Consider the following 22,030-nt stretch of genomic DNA (forward strand, 5'->3'; position numbering starts at 1 on the left):
GGACTATCTCTGAATAATCAGAAAAATACATCCAAATTATCTAAAAAATGCCAAACTTATAGCTATCTTCCAACAAAATATAAATTATAACAATATTTTTTCGTCAAATTGAAATAAAATTCGCCAATTCTTGTCAAAATTCACAATTGGCGAGTGGCAGAGCTTGCCCTGCAATTAGATGGCAACAAGGCTTGACAGGCGTAAAAAGGCAATTACTATTCAATATAATATACACAGTATGCTTTTTTTTTATAATCAATGTTTAAATGTTATAGCAGCTTTTCTTCTTTTCTTTTGTTTAAAGCATAGTACAACTATTCAAATTATTCTTAAGTGTCAACTATAGCCAACTATTAACACGCTAACCAGTACTGAATTATTAATATCTAAAAAGCAAGAACTTAAGGGAATTAAATATCTCGCCTGCTATAAATGTTTTCAGTGCACTGTGATGAACATCCATAGGTGCAACTACAAACCAAGTTTCATTGACCTACGACGTATTCATGTAGTTTGTGAGAAATGATCTAAACGCGAAAACTTTTAACTCAAAAGTTTATACTTTTGCTGTCACCAGAAAAGCCTCCTCTACTAAAAAGTTACAAATTAATAATAAAAAAACAAATCAAAATGATTTTGCAAGGAATGTATTTTATGAACTTTTTTTTTTTTAAAGCTTATATGTATGTATGCATATTATGTTGATAAGTAAGTTAAAGGACATTCATGACATTATTTTTTATATAACAACTTGATTACAAAAACACACCAAGGCCTAAAAACACAATAGCGTGTTTCAGTGATAGTGTCAAAAAAAATAGGTCCGGTTTCTTTTTCTTTTATTTATTGCCTCCAACCCCCCTCCCCTCCCCTCCTGAATTTTCACCTCCTATGGAGGATCAGGTTACGTCAACTATTTTTGCCAACACTGAACAAAAATCCTGAGGGGAAAACCTTTTTATTATACTACATTAACCCCTATGGGTCCAGATAAAATGCTATGTATGTGCTCTTTTCAATCACACATATCACTAATTAAATTAAAAATTAAGAAAAAGAAATCAATATTTTAAAAATTATGTTCGGCCATTTTTTTCTGGGTATTAATTGTTGGGTTCCCAGAAACCCTGACATTTTTTATTTAGGCCTAAGTAACAAGACAAAGGAAAAATATACTGAGAGAAAAAAATAAAGGAACAGTTGTTATTGTAGACCAAATTTCAGTCACTATTAGCATTGTGATGTTTTTATCAAGTTCAAGGATGTATTTTTGGACTGAATGGCAGTAATGTGATATTCAATGTCCGTTAACTTCTTGAAACTGTGGATAAGAGTTTTGGTTGCAGTCATTATCTCCTGTTAGTGTTGGTGTGATCCCTTATTTCTTTCCATCAGTATAGAATGATGTAAGATAAAAAATAAAATAATAATCAACTTATTCCTTAAAAAAACAATGTTCATAAAGAAATTCACTGGGATGCACAGTTCCATGTAAAAGGCACAACGTTCCATTTTAAAACTAGCAGCCAATGATCTCAAAACCATGTCTAGGAACATTTTGTTTTCAAAATCTTGATTAGCAATATTTCTAGTCAATTAAAAATTGATTAGCAACTACTGTTCGATGTTTTAAAAACTGTTTTAGCAATCTCTGAAACTTGCGTAGCAAATTACGACAAGATACTGAACAAAATGTTCCCTGCATGTAACATTGTACATTCACAACAATGCAGTCCAACCAGGTAAAATATATACATTAATGTAACAAAAATACATTAATAAATTTATATACACATTAATTAATATACTTAACAATTTCAAATCATAACAGGGCCCATATTTTCGAAGCCATCTTAATGCTATGAAATCTTAAACCATTGTAGGTTATGACATCACTACAGCACAAGCCATAGTGATGTCACAGCTTACGATGATGATTTTACAATTTCGTAGGCTAAGATTGCTTTGAAAATATGGGGCCTAGTAACTTGTTGGATGTGGCAGTTAGCTGCACCACTTATACAAGGAATTGCAGAAATCAAGGATAGAGTTAATGGTGTAATCTAAATCTAGTTACCTTAAGAGGAACAGACGCTAGCTTATAAACACTAAGGCATATTTTTCACCATTAGTAAAAGTAGTTTGTTTTATTTAACGACGCCACTAGAGCACATTGATTTTTTATCTTATCATTGGCTATTGCACGTCAAACATATGGTCATTCTGACAGTTTTTTAGAGGAAACCTGCCGTCGCCACATAGGCTACTCTTTTACAACAGGCAGTGAAGGGATCTTTTATTTACGTTTCCCACAGGCAGGATAGCACAAACCATTGCCTTTGATGAACCAGTTATGGATCACTGGTCGGTGCAAGTGGTTTACACTTACCCATTGAGCTGTGCGGAGCACTCACTCAGCGTCCATTTTTACGAGTTAAAAGAAACGTTTAGGTGTAAAATATGCCGTAGTGTTTAAAAAATAGGGTCTGTCCCTTTACTGTGAACATCTACTCGTGGACCATTTACTACATGATTACAGGGTTTGAAACTTATACAGTAAAATGCTTATAAATGGCAATATATTTTTAGCCCACATACGGCAATTTTAAACCATTTAACTTGGCAACAAATATAAAAAAACAAGAAAACAGACTTCAAATCCATCGGCAATAAAACGGCCATCTGCAAAGCCCAGACTGACGACAATTCATATCACATCTACGGCAATTGAGGTCGGTGTGGTCGTTAAGTTTGAGCCGTGGATTACTTTCTATGTACATAAAACGAGCCCTCGAAATAAGCTGAAGTCGGTGTAATTGATACTTTTCAAGAGTAATCAATTCGGTTACTACTACTCCAGGTTCAAAACTTCCAACTAAAATGCAAAACAGGCTGCCGATCAAGAATGGATCATATTTAACATTGGTATGTAAGGTCAGTTAGTTTAGAAGGATCCATTAACATAAAAGCCCATTAAATGTTAATTAATGCAAAATGTTGTCTGTCAGTAAGAATTTTCAGCACCATAAAAATATGATAAATGCAATGTTATTTCAGGCTGGTATCGTACGTATTGTTTGTTACGACAAGTGCAGTTGCCTGAGAGGAAAGTAAAAACCATGCATTCCGAACAAAAACTTGATCGTGAATGAGAATAAGATACATGTATGGGAAAACAGCAATGTGTAACCGATGTGATACCCGATCTATTTCGAGGGCTGAAAATAGTACTTTCATTCAAACAGGTGCTTGGCATTTGCTTTGTCTGTCTTTCTTTTTTATTGACTTTATTCTTGGTCATTGTATTGTTTCAAACGTGTGTTAAGTAATTATTGCACCGATACATCAGTCACTTTTTTCACATTAATATCTTGCTTGCAATTGCATATGTTTTATTACATACAGTACTTTTTTTTTCTTTTTTTTTAGAAATACATCCTCATGAATAAAGATGTTAAACCACTGACTGAAACTGTTCACTTAACCATCAAACAAGTACAACTATAGTCTGTCCCACAGGGAACGCAATTTTCGTACAAGTTATTTATTTCCGAGCCAACTGATTTGTAAATTGCACACAAAAATGGAATGTTTATTTCCAAAACATTTTTACTTTTTTTCGTACGTCATACCAAACTAAAATTATTTACAAAATACATGTTTGTAGAATGATGGGACGGACTATATAAATCTATTTGTCCGCCAATACTTTTACTTGTTTATTTTTTTTATTAAACAGTATTGCTGATGTTTTTGATTGCTCAAAAAGAAAGTGCAGTGAACATTGTTACTTGTCCACTGGACACCCAATGAGGCACATTGTGCTTGCCTGAGTAAATTTTCACTTGTCAGGTCAGGTCAGGTCATAGGGCTTTACGTGCACATTCAGAGCAAGCTGTTGTAGCGCATGCTGTCAGGACAGACAAGTGTCCCCTTTAAAACACTTTGGCTATTTGGTAACCAGTTAGAATTTCATTACGGATTATTGGTTATTATCGATTTGCATCAATCCACAAACTTTCAATTGTACCATTGGTTAGAATTAAATATAAACTTTAAAAATGAGATTTGATGACTATGCACGTATAGTACATGTAGTGTTCACCGGGAAAGAACCCCAAATCACTCATTTTATTTTTAATATCAGTTGTAACATCAGTTTTCTTAACAAACATACATGTACACACGAAAAACAGGACTAGCTCTGGGTTAGCAGAAAATTTCGCCAAATTACCTACTAAACTTCAAAAATGGAAGAAACCCAGTTATTTTCTACCAAATATCATTTATTTCATAAAATTATTTCGCCAAATTAAAATAAAATTCGCCAATTTGATTGTATCTTAAATTCGCAATTGGTGAATTCGGCGAGTTAAGGAATATTTGATTCGCCAAAGATGTAAATGTAGCACTTTGTATAAAATTTAGCAGTTGGCTAATTTAGCAATTAATGTACAGGGCTCTGTTAAACCCCAAAATATTTACATGAAGTCTTATCATTCATACTGCAGGAACCATTAGTTAATATTTTCCGGTGACAATTTATTTTTATTAAAAAAAATTCAAATATACAATCATCACAACAGAACAGGCAAAATTATTGACAGTGATAGAAATAATCAAAAACATTTACTAGTCCACCGGACAAATACATCTAGAAATCTATTTGTCCTCCAATATTTTCACTTGTCCAAATAAATGGATTGTTTTATGTACCAGGATGTACCAGGATGTTTGTGATTGCTCAAAAGGAAACTGCGCTGAATTGATTTACTTGTCCACTGGACAACCACCAAGGCACATTTTGCTTGTCCGGATAGATTTTCACTTGTCGGGACAAACGGACAAGTGCTTATTTCGAACATCGATTGATTTTCAATTACAACCAATTAATGGAATATCACTGGCATTTTTTTTACTTCCTCTCTCCACAGGGTTTTTACACTTAAAAAAAAAATTAAAGGACATTTCCAGGACATTTTATTTTTTTTACTTTTCCAGCACCCAAAATTAATGAATGTTTTTATAACAATGAATGTTTTTATAACAAATTGCTGTCTGAATATAAATTTCCAGACAATAAAATTTATTGCTTTTTCCAGGACATTCCAGGCCTGGATTTTAAGATCACAAAATTCAAGGACATTCCAGCATATAATCTGAAAAGTTAGGGCAATGGAATGTCAGATTACAGTGCATGTTTGTGCACTTGGAACAGAAGATAATATGAAGAAATTAATATTTTAAAAACTAAGAGGAACAAGAACATTTAAGAGGAAATACCTTAATTCACAATAGATTTTTACATTATAATTCAGGCTTTCTGCCAGAAAATAATTTTTGGGTACGTAATAAAAACATAATGTAGGTGGTTATGGGTTTGAAATGTTTCGAAACTGGACACCGCATTTTATGTGCTTTAACAAATTATAAACAGCAGTTTTCTTACTATCATCTTTCTAAAATAAAAAATTATAAAAATATATCCATTACTTTCAAATATTTTAGGATTTAAACATTGTTACCCTTCATACCCACTGGCAAAAAAAAAAACCCTGTGAAAATGTACGTTAATTTCAAAGGTCAGTACTGGGTTATCATGCAATACAACAGCACACAATAAATTAGATAATTTTGATTCTAGAAATTTGTTAGAAAACAATCATTTGTATATATGGACATCAGTATCGTCTGCAATTATACATTGCTTCGCCCACCGGGCGAACATATTGAAGTACGCTGGGAATATGGGGCTCTTGTTCAAGTGCACGAGTTCGGGGAATTCCTTGCGGAACACCTGCGTTGCTTCCTCCAGGTGATAGTGCGGCATCTTGGGAAACAGGTGGTGCACCTGGTGCGTGCCGATGCTGTGAATCACGTAGTGGACGATGCCGTAGTCACGGTCAATCGAGCTCAGCTGGCCGCGGACGTTGTCCCACAGGTGGTCCGAGTACCATGGAATGTCGTCGTCGTGGTGATGCAGGAAGGTGATCACCACGGTGTAGGTCGCGAAGACGAACAGCGGGCCGAAGTAGTGGTAGCAGAACTTGGCGCAGCCGACAGTGACAGCGTACCGGTACAGACACGTCCCCCAGATGGCCATCGAGACCAGCGACACGAGACAAGCGACCACATGCTTCCGGTACATGGGCTGGAAGGGGTCGAAATGTGGCACGTTGCGCGGCTTGTACCCAGTGATGAGGTACCCAAACCAGCCAATCCCCAGACCGAACCCCGGCAGGACCTTCCCACCCGTGTCGTACTTCCTCCTGACGGGGTAGAAGACCTCGTCGCGGTCGATGTTGCCAGTGTTCTTGTGGTGGTGGCTGTGCGTCAGCTTCCACGTGTAGAACGGCGTCATCAGGAAGGTGTGTGTCACGTTGCCGACCATGTCGTCGAGCAGGCGGTAGTTGGAGAACGACCGGTGCCCACAGTCGTGGCCGATCACGAACAGCGACGTGAAGAACGTCCCCTGAACGAAGACGAACACGGGCGCGACGACCACCAACACCGCCGGACTCAGGTTGTTCCACAGAAACTCGCCCACATAGTACGCGGCAATCACCTGAACGAAGTCCCGTATCATGTAGTACATAGACGTGGATGTCTGGCGATCAAAACAGTGACTAGGCAGCCTCTTTTTTATCTCGATGATCGAAGGCAGCTTTCGTGGTAGTTTCACTTTTGATAGACTATCGACATTAGTGTCTTCAACAAGAGTGGCCGCGGTGGTGTCTTCAGAGGTAACCGATTCTTGCGTCGCATCCTCGGTTACCAAAGTAAAGAGGAAAGTATTTAACAACATCTGCACCCATCCGGAAACCCCCGACTTCCATCTGGCCATGACGAGCCTGTAAAAACAAAATGAGCGTGTGAATCACACAGCCACACCCGTAACTCACGGTTCTCAAACCATTATAACAGGGCTTCTAGATTATGGTAGCCCCACTTCCGTAACACACGGTTCTCAAACCATTATAACAGGGCTTCTAGATTATGGTAGCCCCACTCCCGTAACACATGGTTCTCAAACCATTATAACAGTACAGGGCTGTTAGAAACAGAAACAGAAACAAAATGGGTTATGGTTAGGTGGTATAAAATCATCCAGTAATGATAACAAGTTGGGGTTTTTTTTAAACAATATTTATTCATTTGAAATAAATGAAATGGATCAGCAAACAGGCTGTATAGGCCTATGATAACAAGCAATTCATTTTGTCAAAAGGTCAACTTAAAAAAATAATAATCTGAAAACAAATCTGGGTATGAAGCAAACCACATTTTACCCTGGTAGAAACCTTCAATCTATATACATGTAGGTTACAGGGTCATCTATATTTTTTGACATCCTGAACATGGGTTACAAGATATGGCTAACCTGGGACTTTAAAATCAACACCTATCTTCTTCACACTACTGCCCTGTATACATGCATATTTGGCAAAAGGCCAACACTTAATAAAACAAAGATTGTGTTTGTTTAACCAGAACAGATGAATGCACTTTTGCCCCCACATTTTTGTTTATTATCCATGCAATTATCTTTTATTTTCAAGTTTACACCAATCAATCATGAGTTTGGAAGTTGTTGGTGTTTTTGTTTTTTTTTAAATCAAAAATTGATAGGCCACATTAAAACCTCTTTCAGTGAAAACATTTGGAGTGATGGGCATCCATCTTTACACTTTTCAGTAGTGTATCATCTGTCGCTTGAAATATTCAAATTGTTTGTTGATTCCAGTACTGTATATCATTAAATTAATTTGCTAGCAAACTAGTTTATAATGCGAAAAATGTGATCTCGTATCGGCCCACATGCAATAATATTGATAACAGATACATGTATATATGTTTATCAGGGTTTCTTGTAAGATGCAAGTTATGGTCATTCAGGTTACATGTTGGTTACAGTGAAAGAAAACACCAAGAGTGGGCATCCTTTACGTTGGGGAGTGGGGGGGGATTAGGCTTACATGTAGTTCAATTTAATGTTGTTTTAGAAATATTATACCTTCTTAAAAACAAATATAAAAAATAACAAAGAGTACCGGTGAATTATATTATACACCTTACATGTAAGGTTTCACGGTCCGGTATGCATCTGAATGCAAGATATGGTCCGGACAAGGATTTACTGTTATGTGCAGTAGACAGTGAAAATATGCAACAAAGTGCCATCCCAAGTTGTTCCTAGAATCCTACATGTTAGGTTTCATGGTCCTGTATGCAGGGGACAATATTTCGAAATCTGAGGTAACCGGAAGTCGGTTCACGTGGTTTTTACCTAGGTAACCAATTGTTCGGTTACGTGAATTATATTTGCGTAACCCATGGGTTACGTTGAAATTATATTTTAAATACATAGTTTTTAGCTGAAACATAAAGGCAAAACAAATACAAAAGAAAACATTAAAAAAAAAAAAAATGTCTTTAATGCTTGCTAAAGTTACAATATTATAAAAGAACTGAATATTAGCCCCAGTACTGAAACAAAATACAGGGGCGTAGCTAGAAATATTCTTAGAATTACGCACACCAAAGGCGTGCCCGAGCGGGCGGATTTGGGGGGGCCTGCCCCTGTGAAAATTTTGAAACTCAGGACGCATGTAGATGCATTTAAAAAAAAAAAAATTCGAGTCAATTTTAAGAGGTCTATTTTATAGAACAATTACAGACAGCCTCGACCTATTCCCGGATTTCGTTTTTGCATTACGTACATGCGTACTGTGCGTAATGGGCGATACGCCTTTGAAATAGATAAATACTCATTTGTAGGGATTCCTTTTCACGATTTGCGGTGGCTATGCTACTTTCACTTCATCGATGGTACTTATATACTACAGTGGCATTCCAAATGTTGTTTTTTAAAGCTCATTATGCGATGTTAGTATTTTTCAATTTTTGTGACACTTTTGGATTCCTGTTTACATTAAAACTGTTTTTAACATATTTAAAATTATAGCCAATCCAATAGTACGTCTACATATATTCCTTTAGAGACAAAATAGCAGCAGAAAATTTAGCCGTCCCAAACGGTCCGAGCACATTTCTTTAAAACTGTCGACTGGTTGCAAGTTACAACTGTTGCAATATAACGTTTACTGGTTTGCTGCGCATCAAGTATCTAAAAATCAGTCTAAAACATTTGTCAGAATACCAGTAGTATGTCTGCATGAATAAACTTCCTGTAATCGTGAAGTTTGCAAGTTTTAATTTCTGAACGTTTACAGGTCATGACGTAACTATTTGCGGTTCGCATAAATTTAATTTTGCGTAACTGACACGCGAACAGAACGGCGGTTCGCGTGAAATATTGTGCCCTGTGTATGCAGGATATGGTCCGGACCAGGATTTACTGTTATGTACAGTAGACCATGAAAAGTAGGTCACAATGACCTAGTAATAGTATGCGACACACCGCTATCCCAAGTTGTTCCTACATGTTAGGTTTCATGGTCCTGTAGGCATCTGTATGCAAGATATGGTCCGGACAAGAAAAGGTTAACAGACAGACGTACAATGCCATACCATAATACGACCTATCACAGACTGGCATGTAAATAACTATGAGAACCCATTGGACATTCAAGGCTTTAAAAGCATACGTAATTTAACAATACAAGTTATCTTTTGTTAATTTTAAATGCATAATAAAAGTTGTGTTGTATTAGACCCTAATCTAGAATTGATAATGTAGGAGACTTCTCCAGGTTCCGAGAAGAAAAAAGGACATTTAAAGTGACATTTATATAGAATACTAAACAAGCTTTCGCTCGTCAGATACCAAAACGTTTCACTCATTTCATAAAAATGGTACGACAGGCAAGCTAGTTTAGTATTTTATTTATTACAAACCAACTGCAAACAAGCCGCAATGCAGAAGTAAACAGATGTCGAGACCTACTACGTTATTTTTCTACGAATTGGGTCAGCAAGTGATCTACGTCACACCAATATTACACTAGTTAGATATTGAGTGATTGTTACGACTTCAGCCATATCTTACACTAGTGTGCAATAAATCAGTATATCTCATAATGTTTTGTCATTATCCGCGATCATTCGGAAAGGCTCCAAATGAAGACTCCCGGATCAAATAGTAATATTTTATTATCAAATACTACTATTTCCAGTTAAAATGTAAGGAAACAATTAAACATTTTCATTAAAATAAATAAATGTAAATTGATATGTCACGGGCGACAAGACTTTCCAGAATTTTCATATTCCTGAACCACAGCAAATAGCATTTGCTGTAATTGCACTGGTAAGAGTCTGGAAAACAAATATTCATATCTCTTACATGTTCAAGGGCCATAACTGTAAAAAGAAACAATTGGTGTAGCCCAATGTAAGTCAAACTTGATCTGTAACAGAACATGATAAAGCTCTTTCACAATTTCATCTCAATATCTTCAGGCATTGCAAAAAAAAAAAAGTCTGAAAAACAAATGTTCTTATCTCCAAAGTTCAAGGGCCATAACTGTGGAAAAGAGTATATTGCGATAAAAGTCAAACTTGATTTGCAACAGAAGTTATAGACAATTTCAACTCAATATCTTGAGGCACTGCAAAGAAAGTGTCTGAAAAAACTAATTTCATATCCTAAGTTCAAGGGCCATAACTGTGGAAAAGAGTATATTGCGATAAAAGTCAAACTTGATTTGCAACAGAAGTTATAGACAATTTTAACACAATATTATCTTGAGGCACTGCAAAGAAAGTGTCTGGAAAAAAATAATTCATATAGAGCTCCTAAGTTCAAGGGCCATAAGTCTGTCAAAAATGACACAGTACATGATAAAGTTTAGAAAAAATTTCAGCTGAATCTCTCATAGCACTGTGAATGAATGAATAACACCCCAGCACAAAAAGTACATCTGCTATTGTGTGTCAAACTATGGGAAGTGCAAAACTGAAATGATGAACCACATCAATATAACAATGCAAAAGTGTAAAAAAAAAAAAACCCAACAATTTTCCATTAGTAGCAAGCCTGGGTCTTTTATATGCACTCACAGATAGAACAGGGCTAGAAATGAAGAAAACAAATCTACATGCACCATTAAAATTCTGCATGCACCAAAAATATGCCAACTTCGTGGGGGTTTTTTTTATATGAAGCTATTCGGAATTATTCGGCAATACCTATATTTATTTATTAACAGTACCGGAATGTTATACAACTGCATTTAATACTGATTCTTGATCAAATTTGAAAATTTCACCCAACGTAAACGCCTTACAGAAATCTATAATAGGCCTATTACAAAAATGTACGAATATTTGTGTTTTGTATTAAGCAAGTTATCAACTTTTTTTAACTCGATAAGATCTGTTGGTATAATATAAATTAGCCTACAGAATTCGACGAGAAGTTGCGATTGAAATAATCACTGGCTGACTTCGAGTCAACTACGCGAGTAACACACCTGCACGTTCGCAATCATCTGATCAAGTGCCCATATATGAGGTCAAAAATTTTCACGGCAGTTACGGTACTTTGTATTGCGTGGATACTCCAAAGTCGGTCTCCACCACCTTCCCTAATACCGTTCACGGATATAACCGAGATATTGCCGGCAATTTTCGCAAATATATTTCACGGAAATGACGCCATTGTTGTAAGTAGGATTATGGGATACAAAATGGATGCGCCCATAAGATAAAAGTTATCGTTTTCATGTGGCGAACAGATTACTAAATGCATACGCAAAATTCAACAACTTGAGTCTGAATCTGGCAGACAACAGGATACTAGTATACCCAATACACAGTACTTGAAAAATATTAGCATGCACAGCGTGCACCCAGTTTTAAAAGTTACATGCACACGCAAAAATCAGCATGCACCGGTGCATGTATTAACACTGCATTTTGAGCCCTGCTAGCTCTGGGTGAGCAAATAATAAATTCGCCAAATTGTTTATTAAACTTAAAAAATTGCAGAAATCAACAGTTGTTTTCTAAAAAAAAATGTCAGTTATTACATAAAACTGAATAGTCAAATTAAAATAAAATTCGCGAATTTGGCAAGTGCCAGAGATAGCCCTGCAGAATAGCATACCACGGCCGTTGATATACACCAGTCACTGGCTGGTCCATATACCATTTTTACTGTTAGTCCTCATCTGCATAAAATATATCCTGAACCCAGCCCTGGTTCCTGGCCTACATCTGGTTTACATGCACAGTAGTGGTCGCTCGCTCGATCTACAGTTATCCACATTGCTGGATGAACCAGTAAATGGCGCCTGTTACCAATATGTTATAACTTATATATATATATATATCAGGGCTTGAAACAGCCTGTGGCCAGATCGCCAAATGCGACCAATGTCCTGTTTGGGCGACATAAATATTAAAAAATAATGATGTTAGTCACCCAAATAATATTATTTGGGTGCATGATCTTCTTTAGAGCTGTAACATATGAGCCACTTGATATTTGTATTTGCATATATTTATTCCACATTAAAATCTTGCTCGTGGTTCATGGTTCGTTTACCTTAATTTGCCAACATCCATTATTACTTTTTGGGCCACCATATTTTTTTGCGTGTTTTGAGCCCTGATATACGTGCACAATGCTGTCACATTACTATTTGTACTACTCTTAAAATGGGTCCACTGACAGGGATCGATCCTAGACCCGACCGTGTATCAAGCGAGTGCTTTACACTGGTCTACATCAAGCTCACTGTACCCAAATAAAGGAAATCTTTCCGCATTTCGAATCAAATTCAATCTACTAAAGTTGTGAAAATTATTTTTAGCAACAAAAAGCTGAAATGAGATGAACAACCACACACATGGTGGTTGCCCTCCTTTAATACTGGCTGCTGTGCCGTGAAATTTGGACACTGCCCTTCCCATACATTCCATACTGTATATTTTGTTTAACATCACCACTAGAGCACATTGATTAATTAATCATCAGCTAAATTGGATGTCAAACCAGGGTTTCTGCCAGAGGGTAAAACAGGTATGGTGCCATACACAAATTTAATTTTCTTACTGTTAACTTTTTCACAAAATTACTCTTTATCATTACTGTATGATTTTCTTAACCCTAACATTAAACTTAACCCATTTTTATTCTAGGGGAGGCCCCTCATACCTCCTGTTGACTGGTTGCATTCAATTCCATAGCATCATAACCAAAAATGTCTTTCTGGCAGAAACACTGCAAACATTTGATCATTCTGATATTTTTCACTATTAGCAGCAAGGGATCTTTTGTTATATCTATATATATATATATATATATATATATATATATATATATATATATATATATATATATATATATATATATATATATATATATATATATTCATATATACATACACACACACTTTCCAACAGACAGGAAAGCACATACCATGGCCTTTGACCAGTCGTGGTACACTGGCTAGAGCGAGAAATGGCCCAATCTGCAAACCAGCATGGGTCACTCGATACTAAGCCAAACGCGCATCAAGTGAGCTCTTAAGTCTTTATCTCTGGGCTACGTCCTGTCCGTATTGGTAACATGATAAAAGACACCTGTGTCCAACAAACTGCAATTAGGTCAGAGTCCAAAGCACCAGTGTGAAATCATCTTTTGTCCGAGAACATGTGATAGAAAATAAGGTGATCAATTTATCGTTCTCCCAACTTTCCAGGCGAGCATGGAGGAGAGCAATCACTTGCCTTTTCTGGTGAAGACCGATGCCTTCAATCCAGTTGTTTTCGTATACCATGGGAGAGGGCATTAGCAGTCTTTCATGTTTGAACATTTCAGGAGAGTAATAAATCATAAGCTCCATAAGCTCCAGGCAAGTATACGAGTTCTATGGAATAACACGAGCAACGAAATAATATTTATATCCTAACTAGATGCAACCATAACAAAAGTCTTTGTTTTGAAGTTGTTATCGACAGTTGAAGCCACCAAGTAAAAGTTGGTTAATATATTTCTGTTGTTCATGTCACACAAGAAAATTAAAAACCAATTCCCATCAGTACTGTCACGCACTTGACTACAAGTGCAGTTAGGATGCAGCAATTTATAAAAAGATCACTTGCATCCGGTTATGTAGATCATGATTGATGTGCACAGCTTAAAGCTTGCACATATTTTTGAATAGTGCACATTGAAGAATCACTGACTCAATATAACAATATTCTAACAATGGGGCAGGTTGAGTTAAAGCAACCTTTTTTCAAACAACCTGGTAGTGGGACGCAGTGTTACCATATTTTAGGTAGATGGGAGGGTGGGGGAAAACCCACTTCAGATATAAAATTAAGGTGCACTTGGGACAAGTAAAAATTTTCAATGCAGTTTAATTTTGAGCAATCAAAAATACGGTCCTTGTACTTGAATAAAACAAAATATTTATTTGGATAAGTGAAAATATTGATTGACAAGTAGATTTATCGATGTATTTGTTCGGTGGACAAATAAAGAATTCTGCTTATTTCCATCGCTGTGTATTGAGGACTGCATTAGTGTAGCCAGGATTTTATATTGGGGAGTGGGGGGAGACTCCTACAATGTCTGCCAGTCATGTTTCGGGGCTGTAAGCAAAAAGGTAGTTGGGAGACTAGCGACATGCAGGAAATTATGGGGGCTTGACAGGGAAATGGTTTGGGGGTCGATATTTTTTTAATCATTCAACCCCACTGTAGAAAATTTCCTTGCCCAGTCTAGACCCCTCCCTGTATCCCTGTATCCATTCTTACACACGCTCGGGGGGGGGGGGGGGGGGGGGTCTAGAGAAGTTTCTAGAGGGTTCAGCTTTAACTTCATGGCATGCTCCTCTATATATGCATATATTTTTATAAATAAAAGTTGATTTGCATGGGGGGGGGGGGGCAGGCTTTCGACCTCCACCCTACCTTCCCACATCCCTTGATTATTGTTATGCGCCCCTCCCCCGGCTACGCCAATGTGAGTGGGGAGGGTGTGTTTTTTTTATCATTATTCAAAATGTAAACATTTCTATCGCAGTTCAAAAGAGATGCAATAACCTCGTAGTTTTAACTAGCCATGATTACGTCGATGTTTACTGTAGCCATGTTCAGATGCGGTCGTACTTTTCGTTTTCGAAACTAAAAAGCAGACGAGTTACTCAGTTATTTCGATTTTCAACTCTGAAGTAAACAAATATTATCAACAAAATTTTGCAATAATGTGAAAACAAAGTAAGAATATGTGCATACGTACCCTCGATTCACGCGAAGAGAACTTCAACTTGGTTCTCACGAAAACCACAAATGCTCGGTTTCTGTTCAACGCACGTTCCCGGTTCTTGGTCACGTCTGATGCCAAGGTGAACACGTGTTAGCCAGTATTACCGCGAGAAAGGTCAACCAAACAATAAAACAAAATTCTCTGAATTAAATATTAAAAACGACAATTTTGTTGCATGTAACTTGCTAAAATATATTATAACGATCTGTTATTAGTTTTTATTTGAATTCGTGTCTTATCTATTTAATCAGATATTATTATTAATTCAAAGTTATCGTTTGGTTAGACGTCTTTTTGTGATCTTACTGTTGATTGGTTGAAATATATGGGTTGATCGGAAGCGCATGTTAAAGTGAAAGCTAGATGGATAAGGTTGGACTATACCAATTCAAATCCCATAGGCGACCATGTTAACGTTTGTGTTTAAAAACACTATATGCAATATATCAACCAAACTATGACCCATAAATATCAGTACTACAACCCCTACCTCAAAGTATTAACTGCAGAAAATGGTACCTTTCATGGCTCATTTTCGGTATAACCAGATGTTTTTACAATACCCCTAGTTTCGCACAAAATTTTAGTACTTTTTTTTACATGTACCCCATACATGTTCCAAGCACATGGCTACTTGACACAGTGGTACTAGATGAATTAAAATTGTATACATTTTTAGCCCAGATGAAACTAAACATTTTTTTACAACCAACACACTCACATTTATAACCAATCACAGGACTTGTGGTGTTAACTTCTCTATCAAAAGTTCGTGCACCTCGAACTTCGACCCAGCCGGAAATTAATTGGTATAGTGCTACCATAAAGATACCAGTAATCGTTCACGTTTATATTATCGATTATAATTACAGTCAGTGTTATTTTTGTGTCGAAATATAGACCCTAAAAGTTATTTTAAAATGTTTGAAATTTCAATAGCTCGTAATAAACAGAATTGTTGTAAATTTTCTACAACGCAACACGTTGATGGTACTATAATTTTGGTATTAAATGTCAAACACCATACTGTAAATTTCCACTCCATTTTTGTTAACGCAACAATTTTTTTTTTTTTTTCAATCACAGTTAGATGTTTGATCGTAGGATCGAACCACATCGGTGACCCAGTTCCATTTCCCTGTGCTAACCTGTGGCTCGCGACTGGTAGGGACTATATCACAGGCCGTGGTATGTGCTGTCCTGTCTGTGGGGGAGGTGCATCTAAAAGATCCAAGCTTGCTGCTGATGGAAAATTCTGCGGGATTCACCTTAAGGTGCAGTGAACCTGTGTTGTAATTGAATATTACAAATCAGACTCGCATACCCGTGTTCTTCATAGCGAAAAAATAAATAAAACCCCACTCCTGTTGGGATGCGAACTCGCATTTTTAGTATGATAATCCTGCGACTGTCAAAGTAGGCTACTCAAGTAAAATAAAATATGGGTTTACGTTTTTAATTAAAACCTCCAAAATATCTACAGACTCGGGTAAATACTTTGATGAAAACATATGTAGAAAAAGACGAAAAAAATCTAACTTATTCATAATGTAACTAAGTCCACATATCGGTTGGTCGAGGGGAAATAACGTACCTTTTTTTTCTTCTTTTTTTTTTTTTTCTTTTTTTATTCAGAATTGAATGGATAGTCTGACTCGTTTCAGCCAATGATCATCGGCGTTGTGAAGAACAACAGAATCGGCTGTTGTGTGTTAAACAAAGGAATACTGGAAAATGTATTATCAATATCAATACAAACAATTAGCAATAAAACACATGCACGAAATTACTATTATAACACAGAATGAAATGTCATGGTCAGACCATTGGAGCAGTACTAGCATTTGAAGCTGTGGTATTCAGTGAAGAAAAACAAATGAAATACGCCAAAACAATTATGTCGCATTTAGTCATTATTTCAAAGGTGCAATAAAACAGTTAATACATGTGTATGTCCAGTAGAAGTTATCCAAACACACTGGAAATTTAATCATCATCTTCTTTAGTTTTTGTTGTTGTTGTTGTTGTTGTTCTTCTTCTTCTTCTTCAGCCGTTTCCAAACCAACCCGACGTTGCGCTCAGTGGAGTAGCGAAAAGGGAGGGGGAGGGAGCACGGGGTCCATGTCCCCAATCAAACCTTTTTTGTTTTTACTGTATTAAATTTTATAAAATCATACATACATACATACATACATACATACATACATACATACATACATACATACATACATACATACATACATACATACATACATACATACATACATACATATGGATGCCTCAATAGCTCAGAGCGCATCGTAGTTAGTCTTGCAATTTGCAGGCGATTCGGTGCCAAAGGTTCCAGTCCCAGCAACGGCATGGTGTAATTTGTGAGGCCAGAAAGGATTTAATTATCCCCTGCGCCAGTGCGTTAATATCTATGTATGTAATAGTCAACCTCGACATACATACAATATATAGATATTCATACATACATACATACATACATACATTACATTACATTACATTACATTACATTACATTACATTACATACATATGCATACATACATACATACATACATACATACATACATACATACATACATACATAGCGTGAGTTGCCCCCCACCCCACCCCCAAATATAAAATCCTGGCTACGTCAGTGGTTGCGCTTCACCCTCTTTCCCGATTTTATGGATCTGCCCCTGATGGTTAACCTATAATGGCGTGATGAACTAATACAATAATGGCGGGTTATTTTCCCATCAGGCAAGGTTATGATTTATCACGTTCTGTGAACTTTCCCAAGGTCGTATTTAATACATGACAGGTTTGTGTTGATATAAGCCCTATTTTAAAACTATCCATGGCCTAGTAGTATTATAAACTGCCCGTTCAATTTTTTAAATATTTTTTTTCGACACTGGAAGCATTTCAAGCAGGCCAAACAATCAGTTGCTGCAGTGAAAGATAAATTTGGCATTAATTTGACTTACTATGCCCTCCCCATTGCCACCCCTATTTTCCTGCTAAAAGTTTCAGAACAGACATAACATCGCCTGGGATTCAAAAGCTTAATAGGCGCATGGTTGGGGGTCGAGTAGCTGCCGCCTTCTCCCCTCCCCACCCACAGGCGGCGGAAGATGACAGCGACTGGGGGGGGGGGGGGCAGTTATATATTTATTTGATTTCAATTGGTGGGGGGAGGGGGTATATATTATCTTCAGAGTTGGGGAGCAGTGCCCCCACCACTGCCCTTACCCGTTTCCAACATGACTAGGTACCGCGAGCATTTTACATGGTAAAAATAAAAACAATAACAAACAAACAAACCACAATCTTTTTAGTGCATATCCTATATGTCTGATCGGATTTTTCTAAATTTTGAGTTATTTTATAATGAATCGTGCGGAAATGTATAAATCAAAGCACTTTCCTTCTACTCCCCCCCCCCCCCCCCCCCCCCCCCCCCCCCCCCCCCCGCCCCCACACCACCCTTACGTTCACAACCCACTATATATGGTTTGCTATGTTTGCTGATTTCTATTTTCTATTTTCAGTGTTAACAATTTTAATGACCTCCCTCCCTACCAAGATTAAATTCTTAGCGATTGGCCTAGGTAGGCTAGTTATGCTTACGGCGAACGTGTTTAAACCTTTTGCATATATTTCAAGCGCGTAAATATTTTTGCAGTTATAGTTAATTACAGTCCGTAGTGCTATATTACAGTCGTACTTTGAATATGTTATAACAAGGTTTGGTAAACTGCTTTTTATGAATTCACTCCAGCCCCCACAAAGGCCAATCTGAATTGTATTGAGCCAGTTTACAAAAAAAAAAAAAAATTATAACAAGTTCAGTGAAGTTAAGGAATCAAAATATCTTTTCAGACTGAGTCTCCACGAAATAAAAAAGATACGCCCGATACGGTGACTTTTCAGTAACACGTATCACGACCTGTTATAATATATATTAGCTTCAGAGTATTATTCTTTTTGTGCTCGTTATTTTATTCGTACGTACTGCCCTGTTTAATGATTAAAAAAAAAATACAGATAACCCATAAGCAACTAGTTTTTGTATCATTAAAATTACAATTTGCTTATATTTTCTTTGCTTAGAAAATGAATATCTCAATAACCAAAGCCTTTCTAGACATCGTAATGCTTTGTAGTATCTTAACATCGAGTTTTGTCTAAAATAATTTCGAACGTACAGCTTATTATTTCTTCCAGCGGCCAAACGAAATTTGAAGAAAAATCGGTCAAAGGTCATTTCAAATGCATATATCCAAAGAATGCTCTGTATTTAAAACATGTACGATAAGATAGTGGGCTTTTTGTTGGGGGTTTTTTAAAAGAAAAAAAAAGAAAAAAGGAAAAAGTAGGATGAGTGTTTATTTTCTTGGGGGGGGGGGGGGTAAACAAACGGAAGTCTTACTAGGACTGAGGGGCGGGACGTAGCCCAGTTATATCGCGCTTGTTTGATGCGCGGTCAGTCTGGGATCGATCCCCGTCGGTGGGCCCATCGGGCTATTTCTCGTTCAAGCCAGCACTGGCGTAGGAAGGGGATGGGGGGCGCAAGGGGATATTAAGTTATTTTGCTTTCTTTTTGCTTTACAATAGTGTAAAAGTGTGTAAATATAAAAATGTGCCCCACTTTTTGGCACCTTCCTACGCCACTGGCCAGTGTACCACGACTGGTATATCAAAGGCCGTGGTGTGTGCTGTCCTGTCTGTGGGATGGTGCATATGAAAGATCCCTTGCTACTAATGGAAATACGTAGCGGGTATCCTCTCTAAGACTTATATGTTAATAAATCAATATGCTCTAGTGGTGTCGTTAAACAAAACAAACTTTAACTTTAACTTTTGCTAGGCCTAAATACTCGGAATAGTCCATTTAATGACTCAGTGGTGTTCATAAACAATCTAGGTGATTGACACCCAACTCAGCATCATGTTTACCTAGTATAGCACTGTTTATGTTGTGATATAACCTAATATCAAGTTTCAAAATGATTTAATCAAAACAGATTTTTTCTTCTTCAAATTTTGAATGTTAAATTTATCTTTAAATCTTTTAAATTAAAACTCTAGATGAAGATAGACTGAAAAGTTTGAATATTAAACTTTTATTTAAATTTTTAAAATTCAATAGTCTGATAGCAATTATACTGAGAATCAGAACTATAAAATTAAAACTCCAGAAGAAGATAGACTTATGAATTTCTAATGTTAAAATTCTGTTAAAAAGTGTTTTAATTTAATTTTTAAAAAATTCTAAATTCTAAATTTCCAAAATAGCTCTCTATTAATTTATGTACCGAGATTCAGAACTATCCAATTAAAACTGTAGAAAAAGAGAGACTTAAATGTTCGATGTTAAATTGCTATTTAAACTGTTTAAATTTAATAAAAAAAAAAATAATAACAAATTAAAAATGTCCTGTGTATCTCTCTATTAGTTTGTGAGGATTATAGCTGAGAACCACTTATTGTACTGAGTTTTAGAACTATTCAATTAAAACTCAAGGAGACAGACGTAGATTTTTAATTGATCATCAACGATGTTTGTTTTGTTGTTTTTTTTTGGTTTTTTTTTTTTTTTTTTTGTTGCTATGCGATTGTGATAAAAGTATATTGTTATCACGATTCGTGCATTTTCATTTAATTCGGAAAAACAAAATCAGCCTGACCCCACCCTTTCCCCCTCCCCCAAACAAAAATGGGAGCCCGTACATCTGTGCATTAATAAACATTTGTACAGCACAATTATTTTGGTATTCGCACAATTTTTTTTATTTGATACAATAATCCAGTGTTATTTATTAACAAGTTAAAAGATGTACTTTAATTTGCTTTTAAATAATAAACAAAACAAAAAATATTGTGCCTCCCCGGCGGGGAATTGAACCCCGGTCTCCCGCGTGACAGGCGGGGATACTGACCACTATACTACCGAGGAATATACAGGAAAATGTTTCCAAAAATATCTATATTATCTGTTTAAGCAAAATAATATAACTTTTTGTGTTTTGATAATAATGATTTTGTGTTTCTTTTTCACAAAAGTATTTCTCATACACATGGTAATAAAAGACGTACAACACTAATAGTCAATTCTCTCTTTCGATTTTAGTTAAAGGCTTCCTATTTCCTTTTTAGATTAAACCCACGTACGGAAATACCCGAGAGAATTCGTAATACTTCGGCCGATTACGGATTCTACGATACAGTCAACCTCGAGTGCACAGTGGTATTTAGGTCAGGTCAGGTCAGGTCAGGTCATAGGGCTTTACGTGCACATTCAGAGCAAGCTGCTGTAGCGCACGCCTGTCCTGGGCACAAGAGCGGGCCTTGGCCTGCTCCTTCGTCCAGGACAGGAAAGGTGGGGGTGGGAAGGAGGAGGGACCGCCTGCACTGGCCTGCACTGGCTTCTGGTCGTGGCATGACAACCCAAGTGAATGAATGAATGAATGAATGTTTAACGACACCCCAGCACGAAAAATACATCGGCTATTGGGTGTCAAACTATGGTAATGCAAATAAATAAAGAGATGATCAACATCAATATAAAAATTCAAGACTTAAACAAAAACAGTGTAAAGAACTGCAAAAATACAAATATCACAGAATTTTACGGATACTGAATTTTACTAAAAACTTCAATTTTGTGCTGTATTGGCCATTCTCAAAGAGAATGTTACACCCCTGCACCACGGTGAGGTTACAGCACACGCAGGGGCAACCCAAGTGATACTTGAATCTAATTAAAATTAGCTCCACTATTACATGTGGAT

At 36.6% G+C, this 22,030-nt stretch overlaps 1 protein-coding gene and 1 non-coding gene across 2 annotated transcripts; both read right to left on the bottom strand.

The window, feature by feature from the left end:
• Positions 1-3,591: 3,591 nt before the first annotated feature.
• LOC121375004 (delta(12) fatty acid desaturase FAD2-like) lies at positions 3,592-15,379 on the bottom strand. The gene is made up of 2 exons (XM_041502198.1): positions 15,218-15,379; positions 3,592-6,851 (listed from the first exon to the last, which is right to left on the bottom strand). The coding sequence occupies exon 2, from the start codon at positions 6,842-6,844 to the stop codon at positions 5,663-5,665; it is 1,182 nt and encodes a 393-aa protein (XP_041358132.1). The 5' UTR covers positions 6,845-6,851; positions 15,218-15,379; the 3' UTR covers positions 3,592-5,662.
• A 5,744-nt stretch (positions 15,380-21,123) lies between these two features.
• On the bottom strand, positions 21,124-21,195 carry Trnad-guc. The gene has a single exon. It is a non-coding gene; the product is annotated as a tRNA-Asp (tRNA).
• Between the last annotated feature and the right edge of the window lie 835 nt (positions 21,196-22,030).

Source organism: Gigantopelta aegis, chromosome 1 (assembly GCF_016097555.1).
Source record: "Gigantopelta aegis isolate Gae_Host chromosome 1, Gae_host_genome, whole genome shotgun sequence".
Lineage (NCBI taxonomy): Eukaryota > Metazoa > Mollusca > Gastropoda > Neomphalida > Peltospiridae > Gigantopelta > Gigantopelta aegis.